Genomic DNA, 13461 nt, shown 5'->3' on the forward strand with positions numbered 1-13461 from the left:
TCCTTTCTGATTTCAACACTTGAGTTTAAATTCTAAAAGGCCGAGAAAAGACAAACTCTGTCCAAAGCTGCTGGAGGCAGGTTTAAATTTTATCTGCAAACTAATGATCTCCATTTCTTCCCTGCTGAGTGTCTGAATATGGAATTATATTAAAATTAGCTTTGAGATAAAGATTGCTTTTTTTTTATTGGAACACAATAATTCCCAGTTGTCACAGTTTTAGGGAAGAACAGTAGCATCAACTTCCTATGGCTCAAATGTTAAAGAAGTAAAAGTATGCACACCCCATGAATGTTTTGTCATAAACACAAACTTACATGTTTTTTGTCAGATTAAAGTCAAAGTGCATAATATGTGAAAAGACATTGATATGTGTTTTTTGTGTGTGGTTCGTTTTACAAATAAAGCATATTTTCATGTACTCTAACGTACTGAAATACAATTCTGTTCCACCAAATGGAATCAGGTAGTCAGTAAATTGTATAAGTAAAACAATCTCATGTAAATCGAGTTTCTGTGAAGGTCTCAGAGGATTATTAAGAACATAAGTGAACAAACATCATCAAGACGAAGAAACAGAAGAAACATCAGGGAGAAACTTCAAGGGAAGTTTCTAGCAGTTAGGTTACAAATAGCAAGAAGCTAAATTCACTTTCATTGAAAATTAATTCCCAAAATACCATCACAGCATTTAGTATTTAGAAGATACTGAGAGGAATTCAGCATCACAAACCAAACTCTAACATGCACTAATGACAGACTTTAATCTGGTACGACAATCCTGATTTGGCCCGTCTGCGTGGCCTCTTGTGTGTCCTTTAGGATGAGGGGACGCCTTTGAGAAACCAGTTCTCTTGCAGTGGGAGGGCATTAAGCAGTGTAATATAATCCTACCTCTTAAAAAAAAAAAGCAGAACTGTATTACAGCCCACATGGATGTGAGCCTGTAATCTCACTGTGGCCTCCTTCTGCATGCTCCCTAAGCCCTCACCCTCTATCCACTAAATGCTTCACCTCAGCAAACAGCTGGGTGGGATGGCTGGAATTCACCAGCACATCCTGACTGTGTAATTATGAGTGTGAAGGTTTAGAAAAAAATAAAATAAACATAAGTTAAAAAAAATAAACTTCTAATCATGTAATAACCCTCCAAAAATAGCATCACTGTTTTATTTCTATGAAGCACAGTTAGAGCTACTGAGGTGTAAGTTCACAGTCCTCTAGTTTCTGTTGTACAAAAAATAAATAACATCTACACAGTGTGAGTATTCACTCTAAACAGCTGCTCACTTCTTTGCTCTTTCCTCAGGTGTTTCTTCATGTTCAGCTTGAATTTGTGAAGTCACGATTTGTGACCCATGTGACGCATCTGCCATGAATTTACAATTTTTTTTTAAAGATCTGTGTTGTTTTTTTCCCATTGGCTCTAACCACAGTGTGAGTACTGCAGGCACCATTTAGCAGCTGATGTACAGAATCCGAGGAGAGTCAGTGCTTTGACTCTATGGCAGTGCGTAACCATCAAGGTTAATCCTTAAACCCTTCAACTTCGGTTCACCGCCACCATTTAGTCGTCATCAGGTCGCATGTAGGCAAATGAGGAGATAAGAAGAAGCATAGCTCAGCGCTTCACAATATACTTTAATGGCAGCCATGTTCCCGGCCAACTGATCACAGTGGATTGCAATTATTCAGACGCGCGAAAACAAAATTATCCATGGAAACAATAAATTAGTGAGATAAACAGAAATTTAGTTTGTAATTCAACTTTTATGTAAGCTATGGCCACGTCTATGTTGTTGTCATGTATTCCAAATGGCTAAGGAAAAGCAAATGTTTTAATATATATATATAAATCTATATATATATATTACACAAAGACATTTTTAGAAAATTGCTTTGTTGAGGTTGTTGTGGAAAACCTCCTTAGAAGGAATAGTTGCTGTAAGTTTGTTGTTATAAATGTGACCTTCCCCATATGTTTATGACTGAATAAGGGCAGATTTCCTCTGTAATCCCACTCTGAAGAGTAAAAATAGTTACAGGAGAACATCTTGACTTTGTAAGAGTGAGTTCTCACTTTTAATGATATTTCAGGGCTCTTCCTGCAACTGCTTAGAAAAAAAATCCACTGAACATACTACACCGTCATACCCATGGAAATTGTTCACATTTTGCCACAAATGTGAACATCAGTTTATTTAAATTAGATTTTATATGTGACTGGAACACAAAAGGAAAAGGTTTTGAAGTTTACAATAGTTTATTTAAAGCAAATATATAAATTAGCCCCATTTATGCTGATATTCTTAACTGATATATATTTTTATTAATATTTGTTGTTAGTATAAATACACATTCAGTAGGACAAGAACCTTAAAGATGCAGCTAAAGGTACCAGAGAAGGGTCACAGTTAGAATGAGAGCAGACCTGAATCTGAGGCAAGTCTTGATGTTCGCAGCCGATCTTTCTTCAATCTGGGAATGGCTTCATCTTTAGTTGTAAAAAGCTGGTGAAGGCATTTCCCCAAAGACATGCAAAATGCATGCCACACTTTTCAGACTTTTGTAAATAAATTTTTTTCCTTCACAGTAGTATGCTATCTTGTCACTTCACATAAAATTGTACAAAAATCAATTTTAGTAGGAGGTTGTGAAAACTTTTGCACGGAGTGTGAACACTTTTCAGTTGCTTTGTTGAGAACCTGTTTCAGAAAGTAATGCGGTGTTCTTTGTTTTGTTTTGCTAAAAAAAAGTCCCACCTGTTTTAATTTTTTTAACCTTACTTATCATTCTAGTTATACATAAGATGTGATCGTTTCTGCTGTTGCCTGAACAATTACTTGATGTTTGAATAATTAGCATGCACAGTTGCGCAAGTTTTTTGCCGAATCCAACAGAGCTTTTCCTGCAAACAGGAGCAACAAAGTGATGAGAGGATGGGAGCGGATACAATCTTCCTGTAACCACTCCCAGCCTCCCTCTCTGTGGCTCCTCGCTCTGTCTGTGATGCTGCAGCTCCTCTAGTCTCTTCAGTCTCCAGTAAACAGCAGTCATGGCGACAGTGGTCCAGCCGCTCACACTGGAAAGAGGTAAGGCGCTCGGAGCTTCGCGTTTTGGATTCCTTTTTTATTATTGGATGGATTTATTTTTTTTCCTTTTTCTTTTTATGCACACGTCCAAAACTTCAAGGAAATGAGATCCAACCCCGATGAACGCGTTTGTGTCCGGTTCGGATTTCCTAACGTGGTCGGAACGGCTTGTTGTTTGTTTCAAGGCGAAATGAGCTCAACGTAAATGCCGTCGGCTCGGTTCGTGTTGGCTGAACGGAGCGCAGGTTTTCTCCCATCGTTTGTGACGTTTGTGGACACAAACATCTGACTAATGCACTGTACGCGTACAGTGCTCCGTTTCCATCGCCATGTGTATTATGTAACCTATTTGGTAATATGTTGTCCCATCATGGATGGCTTTATGATCCATACACAGGAAGGCTGGGCTGTTAGAAGTCTACTTTGTGGAGTTTGTGTTGGAGCTGTGCAGGTGCACCCACACACACACACCTACACACACACACGCACACAACAGACAGGTCGTTGGTTTGGCAGACAATGTAAAGGCGGTTCTCTGATTGGGGAGCGCACATTGCGCAGGCAAACAGTAATTATGAAGTCTGGCCAAGCCTGTTTCTTGTCATCTATGCCTCATTCATGCGTGCAGAAGTATTGATGCCCCTTAAACCTTTTTTCAGCATCTTACTGGAACTTTAAGAGGAAGCATATATCCACTAATCCCGTTTTATAGAACTACCTGTTCCTGCAGTTAAAGCTGGAAGCCCTTTCAGGTGAAGCTGTCCTGCTTTCCACATCTAGAGACTCAATTCTTTGCTCATTCGTCTTTGCAAAAATAGCTCAAAAATTTTACAAGGAGAAGGTCTGTCAAAATAAATGTCTGAGTCTTGCCAGAGAACCTCATTCACACTTAAGTCTGGACTTTGGCTCCTTCAGACTCATTAATATGCTTTGATCTAAACCAGCAGTGTCCAAAGCGTGGCCCATGGGCCATTGTCGGCCCTTGGAATTATTTTGTTTGGCCCAGGTCCAGAATTCAACAAATTTGACAATTTTGCAGCCAGAGTAGGTGGTTTATGCGAAAGCACACTTCTTAGGGTAACAGTTGGAGTACTCAGAGAGAACCCACCTGTGCTTAGGGAGAACATCAAACTTCATGCAGAAAGGCCACAGACAAGGATTAGAATCCAGAACCATTTTTCTACAAAGCAACAGTGCTGTAGGTGCAGCCAGAAAGGAAACCAGCCAGAGTGACACTTTTTATGTTTCGGGTCCATCATTTTTGAAAAACTTCTATTTTTGTGGCATTTTCAACTTAATTTTGGCCCACATGGCAAAAGGTTTGGAAACTACTGATGTAGTGGAATCATCCAGAGTGATGGGCGCATCAGCGTAAGAAGAGAGGCAGGTGAAGTGATGCACCCATCATGCCTAGTGCCTACTGTACAAGTGCTATGATCTGGGGTTGCTGCAGTTGGTCAGGTCTAGGTTCAGCAACATTGTGTGCCCAAAGAATGAGGTCAGCTGACTACCTGAATATACTGAATGACCAGGTTATTCCATCAATGGATTTTGTCTTCCCAAATGGAATATTCCAAGATGACAATGCCAGGATTCATCGGGCTCACATTGTGAAAGAGTGGTTCAGGGAGCATGAGACATCTTTTTCACACATGGATTGGCCACCACAGAGTCCAGACCTTAACCCCATTGAGAATCTTTGGGATGTGCTGGAGAAGGCTTTGCGCAGTGGTCAGACTCTCCCATCATCAATACAAGATCTTGGTGAAAGATTAATGCAACACTGGATGGAAATAAATCTTGTGACACTGCAGAAGCTTATTGAAACAATGCCACAGCGAATGCGGGCTGTAATCAAAGCTAAAGGCGGTCCAACAAAATATTAGAGAGTGTGACCATTTTTTGGTGGCGACTTTTTTTTTTGGCCAGGCAGTGTATATATTTGTGTTAAAAATATTGGTTTTTAATTTTATGAAAGCATGAAATAAGATATAGTTGTACTTTAAATAAAGAGGAAGATGACAATTTTCCAAAGATACCAGTTAGGGTATTACTGTGTTTTGACTTGACCTCAGTTATGATGATCGACATCCTCAGTTATTGGTGACAGATAGAATAAACCACAAGCAGATTCTGCTTTAAAATGATCTGTATGCAGGTTTACCCTCTATAGACTGTAAAGCTTTACTGATGCACAGTCTGCTGGGTGCAGAAGTAGGCACTAATGCATGCTGAGTTAATGAAATGAGCCCAAGATTGCATGAGGCAAACACACACACAACACAAGCTGAGCCTCTGCATTTGTCAGAGTTATAGGAAGAGGCTTTAGATTCCTGACAAACTGTAATTTTAAGTCAAAAAGAATGTCTTTAAGCTTCAATTATCTACATTCATTAATCTGATCTTAGTCATTGTTGAGGCAATGATTCACTTGTGACATCAGCGTGTTTGCCGTGAGAGTGGGAGGAGTGGGATGGAGTCCACATGCCGTGGTATGAATTAGACCAGTCAGGTGCTGGCAGCTGCGTAACACCAGGAGCAGTAGTAATGATAGTTCTCCATGGGAGGCATCAGAAAGACGCTCCATTATAGGCTTCCTTTTGCCTATGTGCAGCAAATTTGGAGAAAACACTATAATTGCTAATGAAAAGGTCTTCAGCGCTGGTGTTGAGTGCAGGCTTTAGCTGTTGAGTTGCTGAGTTTGACAAATGCTCATTGGGAGGAAATGAACAAGATATTTTCATTTCCAGAGCGCCCACTTGGCTTGTTGGGTCACTGCAGGATGAAAAAGAGCTCAAATTCATTCTCCTTCCTGTTATTGTGAGAGGAAATGACTGTGATTAGCACACACCACGGAGAACAATGGAGAAGAGCCTCTGACATTCTCAGCAAAGCAGGCATTTAATTATTAAAATGGGATACCCTTCGCAACAACTTCCATACAGGAAATAGAGCAGAGGGCAAAAACTTCTGCAGGATGAGCACTTCTAGTTTATAAAGCAATCAGACCTGAAATAAGCATTACTACATTATAAGAGTCTACAAACACCAAAATATTATATACAGTCTCGTTAATACATACAGTCTTCAAAACTATTGATGTCCCCTCAGCTTATTCACATTTTGACGTATTAAAACCACAAGTGTCAATGTATTTTATTGGTATTTAATCCATCAGATCAACAGAACAGAGCGCACAATTGAGAAGCGAGTAGAAAAATGCTGCATGTTTTTCTTTACAGATAAAAATATGAAAAATGTGGTGTGCGTCCTCTGTACTTTCCCCCTGAGTCAATGCTTTGTAGAACGACTTTTTTCTTCAATTACTGCTGAAAATCATTAGAGGAACTTTCTGTCTCTACCAGTTTTGCACATCTATAACTAGAAATGTAGCTGCTTCTTTGTAATCAGGTGTTATGGCTTGTGCTTATTTTTAAAATACATGCTCACCCTTTTCAGGTGCATTTGAAGTCTCTTGCTGATGCATCACAGAAATAATCTTCAAATGCAATGTTTTGACATCAATTAATACTGTGTTTTGGCAACAGTTTTATTTCTTAATATGATTTGAAGTCTCAGGTTTAATCCTTGACTTTAATTCTTCCGCTGGTAAAGGCGAGGTGTCTCCGAGTCTCAGAGCAACTAAATCCGTACTCAACATAAAACCTGAAGTGTTTACAGTTCAAATGGAAAGTTTCCATATTTCATAACCCTGCTCACTGCAGTAGCTGCCTTTCCTAGAGAAGTGCCATACTTACATTTTGCTTTGTGCACTCAAAGCTGCCCAGCAGTGTCTTCTTCCGTTTTTTTCTGCTATTATAACTGCAGCCTAGCAAATAAACACAAACATGATGCAATAATTATGCATTTTGACCAAGAAAAGTTTTTAATTTACATTTAGTTATTCAAAACATCACTAGTAATTTTACTCATAAAAAGGTATGTGCAGGTTTTGAAAACGTAAAGTATCTGTGAACATCTTACTTTTAAAAAAAAAACCCTGTGAATTTGAAGTTCAGTTAAAAACAGACAAAGGAATTAGGATTTAGAGTTGAAACAAAATATTTATACACTGCAGAAAAACCCCCACACCTTTAAAGGTGATGCTACCAATAAATGTAGCATCACCAAAACTGCTACCTTTATGCTGCATGTATGGGAGAAATTATAGATTTTTTTTTTTTTTACTTTCTTCATATTCAAAAGTTAAATACAGACACTTTTATGCACTTTTCCAGCCCCGTACTAAACATTTGGAAGTATGCTGTCAAGCTTTTTCCCATCAAATGTAACAATGCTTATTGTGTACATTATTGGTAGTTACTATTGCCAACTGCAGGACAAGTCCCCAGGATTTATCCCTGTGTGCATTTACAAGCTGCAATCTGGCTTTTTAAATTGCTTTTGGACTAACAGCTTCTTCCTTGCTGAGTGGCCTTTCAACGATGCAAGGACTTGATTCACTGTGGATGGCGACTCTCTTATCACCTTCAGCCGGCATTTTCAGAAAATCTTTTGCTTTTGCCCCAAGGTCGATACGCTTATTTCCTATTAAAACATATTCATCCTATGAACACACAGCCTCTCTCTGTATGACAGCTGGACATTTGCTTCCTTTTCGCTCCTGCATGCAATCCTTTGATAGATGAGCAGGAAACCTTCAGGCAGCTGCTAATTCTACCCAAGGATAAAAGAGACTTCTGGAGGTCCACATTTATCTTTCTCATATCTTCCACAATTTATTTAGTATGTTTCAACTGCTGTTGTAGAAAAAAAAAACCTCCAAAGTGCCCACTTGGAGAAATACACTCAGACTTTCACACCAGCTGCCAGATTCTGCTGTGATTTTGTAGACAAAGAAATTGTTTGGTTATGATAGGAAATGGGTTTATTTCGCCTGGTGCAGAGGAAGACATTTTCTTGCCAAGCCTGGTGTTACTGAGGAAACTGTGTGAAATTCTTTCAAGCTTCCAGTTGAGAAGGAGAGAAAAACAGAGAATGAATTCAGCAAGTTGCATCTTCTACATGTGAGGTTGTCATATGGACAGTGCACCTAGAAAAAGCAACACCTTTTGATTTTGCCTGACCTACTTTTTTTATCTTAGAGAGGTAAGTTACAGTTTTAGGTCATTTAAAGAGATTCAAAAGTTGCTGACAAGTTTACATCGCAAGTAGCTGCTACAACCTGTCGTTAATGCACAAATAAGCGGTTTCTCGGGTAATTGTCTTGGAGGGACACTGCCCCATCATTACTGGAGGATGAAGGGGACATTAGGAGTGTGATGTTTTCTGTCGCCGTCTTCACCACAGGCTCCTGCAGGAGCCATTAACTCGCTCCGAGTGATTTGTCGAGCTCTGAGAGCATAGTCACAGTCGGGTAAATTAGAGCTAATTCCCTTGGCATGTGGACAGGGCTGGGTTGGTTAAACCCTGTTGGCCCTTTTTACCCGTTTGGAATGAGATCATTTCAGTTTCTGAGGTTGGATTCAGAGACGCTGATGGCATCAAGGGTAGTCAGGTCAAAGTGGCAGATGCAGATTACAAGAAACTCTGTCAGGACACTTTATTATCATTCATGACATCTAAAAGGTGTGACGGAAATCCGCCGAGGTAATTTAGACCTTCTGATATCTGCTGAGATGAAAAACAAAAGTTTAATCAATATGAGAGCCAGACGTTTTTAAGAGGTTGTAGACACATTGCCACATCTTCCGGTTTAATGAGGTTGGCAACTAATATGGATGATTTTTATTTACCTTATTGCAGCTGTGTGTCAAAGCGACACTTCTGAGTCTTGCCAATGGACTGCACCATGTTCTGCTCTCTGCTCTAAATGGACAAATTATACCAGGAAACTGGAAGGCTGCCCTGCGCCAACACCTCTTAGCAACAGCGTAGTGAGGGCTTGTCGAGTGCTGAAGCCTTCATTACACCTCACCATGAGTTTGTTTAGCTTCTCAACTTTCTCCAAACAAATATGTAGAATTTTTTTCAGCAAGTCAGTATGACACCAAAGGTAAAAGACTTTCTGGGTGTATTTTTGTAGAAATACCAGGAACAGACGTTTACATACCTCATTATTTTCTCTTAAGCCTGTCTTCTATTTAGAGATGCACAAATCAGTTTCCCAGAATCAGAATTTTTCTCTAATCAGTAATTGGCAGATCAAATAACAAAAAATCTAATCAAAACTAAAATCTCTCATCATTTTAGGTGGAAGGGAGATTGGAAACTGGTGCTGGCATGCACCTCTTTTATTCGACAGACTCTTTATTAGGATGTGCTGAGATAAAAAATTGTTTCTGATTTGATTTGCAGTGAATAATCTAGATTATAGACGAGTCATTATGCTGAAACCTCTTTCCATCATAGTTGCAGATACTTTAACTCCACATTTTACATAGTTAGTTAAGACAGCTAGAAAAAAATCACAGCATATAAAAAAAAGTAACTGTTATCTGCTGATGCTCCAGTCATTTTTCCAGCAGAGAAAACTACAATACATTTGCCATTTAGGAGATACAAATCTCTTGTTGCTTCTCAACGCTGTTGCTAAGCAACTGACAACAGAAATAGATCCATCCTTGTTTTGCATCTATAAATGGCTTTGTCTTCAATATTTAATCGTCACATTTGCAAGACAGATTAGACAAAAAGTTGAATGTTCCGTCAGGGTTCGGTGATGATGTGCACTGAAATCTTAGAGTGACATCTTCCTTTTAATCTTCTTTTGAACACAGCAGGCGCACTACATCCCCATTTTTTATTCAGCTTTTCATTGGAGACGGGGAAAAAAGTTGCATGAAAAATGTTGGAAACACTCACCCATTCATATTTTGACCTGACTTTTAAATAAATTGTGTTTATGCTGAGGGTTACTGTGTAATTGGGGAACTCACAGGAAACAGGATCAGGTTGAATGGGTTTTCTCCGTAGGGTGGCTGGGCTCTCCCTTAGAGATAGGGTGAGAAGCTCGGTCATCTGGGAGGGACTCAGAGTAGAGCCGCTGCTCCTTCACATCGAGAGGAGCCAGTTGAGGTGGCTTGGGCATCTGGTCAGGATGCCTCCTGGACGCCTCCCTGGTGAGGTGTTCCGGCCACGTCCCACCGGGAGGAAGAACCGAGGAAGACCCAGGACACCGTGGAGGGACTATGTCTCTCGGCTGGCCTGGGAACGCCTCGGGATTCCCCCGGAGGAGCTGGAACAAGTGGCTGGAAAGAGGGAAGTCTGGGCCTCCCTTCTGAAGCTGCTACTCCTGCGACCCGACCCTGGATAAGCGGAAGAAAATGGATGGATGGATGGATGTATATTTTGGTCTTTGGTTTTTTTATTTTTGTAAAAAACAAATAAATATTAAGGACATTTGAGACAGAGAAAAGGGATAATCTTATATTTCCTTCATTTTATGTTGGATTCGAACTCTATCAAAGAACCTGCTGCACATTTCTTTTACTCTCTTATGTGTTATAGTCCTAAAGAGAAAAGGAATAAGTCAGCAGGTCAGACCTTAGAGAAAAGTGGAAATTGGTTGGAGCTGATGAAAACCTCTCTCTTATAATATCTGAGTTGTATTATAAAATATAGGTGTAGTTCATTCATTTCAAGATGTGAGATTTTTATTGAGCTCACCAGGTAGGGAACTTAGAAATGCTGCAACGTCTCTGTGTCTGAGTCGGGCCTGATAAAGTGACGTGATTAGCTACGGTAGTGCCATCATTAACCTTTTTAGAGCTGGGTTATAACTCATTCCTCTATGGGATTGGATGTGATTTAATACTTTGCGAGCGTGATGGAATATTAAGGCCTGCTGGCTGATGGTCAACAATCTCTGCTAGCTGAAACTAGATCGACTATCTACTTCTGTAATGTATTCATTGTTTTAAAATTAATATTATTTTAACTAAAATATGTCACAGTACCTAAACCATTGTTTTTACAGAAGTGCTATTATGCATAATTTCATTCAGAAATGTGCATCCATTATGATCAGGAAAGCTTGACTTTTTTTTTCCTTTTTAAAGTTAGAATGACTTCAAAAAATCTATATAAAAAAAGTTCATTTTAAAAACAAGTATTGGATGCACAGTTTTGATTAAGTATATGATATCACTAATCCCTGCAGGGCCAAAATTATATCCCAACTTATTTTTATTTTTATGACCTTCAGCAAAAAGTAGATGAAATGGACATTTTCCAGTTTCTGGCATAAATCTATTTAGCTATTGGATCCCTCTTTTAGGCAGAATCTCTATGATTAATTTAAACTGGCTTGATTTCTGAAATGGTTGTCGCTTTTAAACATAATCCTTAAATTTTCAATGGGGTTGAGGTTGGAATCATTTCAGAAACCTGATGTCTGTTATACACACGGTTGACGTGTTTTGTGTGTTGAGAACATGCAGACAAAGACTGTGAAAAATCATTATAAAAGATTTAATGTGATGACAGAAAACGTACAAAACTAGAAAAAGTCAAGCAGGATATGGAGCAACAGAAACTGAACTTCTGAATAACCAACAGCTTGAAAACGCTAGAGTAACCAATGATCTCAACACACACACACACACACACACACCGGTGAAGATGTTGTTATGGAAAAAGCAGGCTAACATTATGAAATTTGAAATGCATGACTGTATTTAAAAGTCATGTCATGCAAGAAAATCAACTAAATTCTATTGATGGCTTCAAAATACAGTGATTGAGATGTAACCTCCTAAGGGACATTTACTCAAACATAAGGGTTTGTGTTCAAATAAATCATTAAATCATGCAGAAGACGAGTATATAAACGTCTGATTTAGTGTGCACAGCATCTGGTGTACACACACTTTAGTTAAATTTTTTATGCATGCTTCGGATTTAAGAACCTCGGAATATGTTTGAAAAAATTAGTTTGTAAATTAATAATCATGCAAAGCCTGGTGTGGATAAAAGGATGTGAACTCTCCCTCTTGAATTTGCACAGCTTCTCTGAATCTGATGATGCAAAAGGAAGTTCCCGATTGCCTTATTTTAACTCAAAGCTTTTATTCAGAAACGTCCAGCTGTCATTAACGATCAGCTGGACGAAAGCAGCAGTAAAATAAAAAATAAAAATGTTTGCAATATCCGTCTCTGAAGTTCTGTTCCTCTTAGCTGGTGCAGGGTCTTGATGCCGATTATGTAAAGTGTGTTAATGAGCAGAAAGAAGCAGACAGAAAAATACATCTCGCTGGCCTTTCACCTTTGTTTAATGAGACAGAAATGCTCAGAACACTCCTAGACAGCTTTGCCCTTGGTGCTTGGAAGCATGCCAGCTCATTAAGAGCTTTTGAGAATAAGACTTTTTGGATTTTGAGAGAAAGGGTTAAAAATGTGACCCTTTTACCTTGATTGAAAGTATTATTACTACAAATCTCATAAAAATCCTTCTTTATCCAGATGATACAAGTTTAGTTCATGTTGGCCAGCTACAGACGCATCTTTTTATTTTCACTCGGCGTTTCAGGCGTCTTTCTCTGACATTTTCTGCTCCCGGCAGTGAGTCGTTGGAGCTGCACACAGTTCTGAAAACAACAGGAGTTTTCATGGTTACCTTCTGACCCACAGACCTTGCTGTGAGCAGTTTTTCCTCAGACTACATCATGCAGAGGAAATAGTCTGTGTAACGGTCTGAAACCCTATTTCTATTGAAGTCCTTCATAGAGGAACAGAATGTTACTTAGCCGTATGACTTTAGGGGCCAAAGCAACTAAAGCCATCTGCACAGTTTTAAGCTGCAAGTTGAATACGAGGATCCATTACAGGAAGGATATAACTTCATGTATTGTAAAATTTTCACCATATGTTCTGTGATTCAGAACAGAAAGTGTTAAACAGATCTTTCGCAGTAATTCAAACTGGCTGTAATAAAAGGCAGGTTCAAATGGGTCATTACAAAGGATCATAAATAATCTGGCACATGTTCACAAAGGGACATAGAGGTCAAAAGAATCAACTGGATTGAGAAAAATCAGACTAAATGACTACACTGTTTTGTCCTGGACAGATCCTTTGCTGAGCAACTCAATTTTATTTATATATCTACTGAAAGTCAGTTAGAGTTTGTTAAACCAAAACACAGAAAAATACAAGTCGGAAGATTAGTTAAATGGTTTTCTCTCTGTGGTGTGTGTATTCTGCAGGTTGCAAAGGTGATTTGTGCAAGTTAGTCAGTTGCAATATGAGCTAGTGACTTCATGTTGCCTGATCAACAGAAATCCACATAAAACTGGTGATATACCCAGAAATGAGTTTCTTAAGAGTATTTGTTTTTAAGAAAAATAAAATCTATGCTACAAATATTTATAGTTATGGTTATTTTCTTGAGACAGGAGTTCAAAGTTTG

The 13461-nt window shown here is 39.0% G+C and overlaps 1 protein-coding gene across 2 annotated transcripts in view; it reads left to right on the plus strand.

The window, feature by feature from the left end:
• Window positions 1–2984: 2984 nt before the first annotated feature.
• lin7a (lin-7 homolog A (C. elegans)) overlaps window positions 2985–13461 on the plus strand; it is a 30431-nt gene continuing 19954 nt past the window's right edge. For both annotated transcript variants that reach the window (XM_028043419.1, XM_028043418.1), the window contains exon 1: window positions 2985–3092. In XM_028043419.1, the coding sequence (XP_027899220.1) occupies window positions 3056–3092 (37 nt within the window). In that variant the 5' untranslated portion in view covers window positions 2985–3055. The remainder of the gene's footprint in view (window positions 3093–13461) is intronic.

The sequence above is a fragment of the Xiphophorus couchianus genome, chromosome 17, assembly GCF_001444195.1.
Source record: "Xiphophorus couchianus chromosome 17, X_couchianus-1.0, whole genome shotgun sequence".
NCBI lineage: Eukaryota > Metazoa > Chordata > Actinopteri > Cyprinodontiformes > Poeciliidae > Xiphophorus > Xiphophorus couchianus.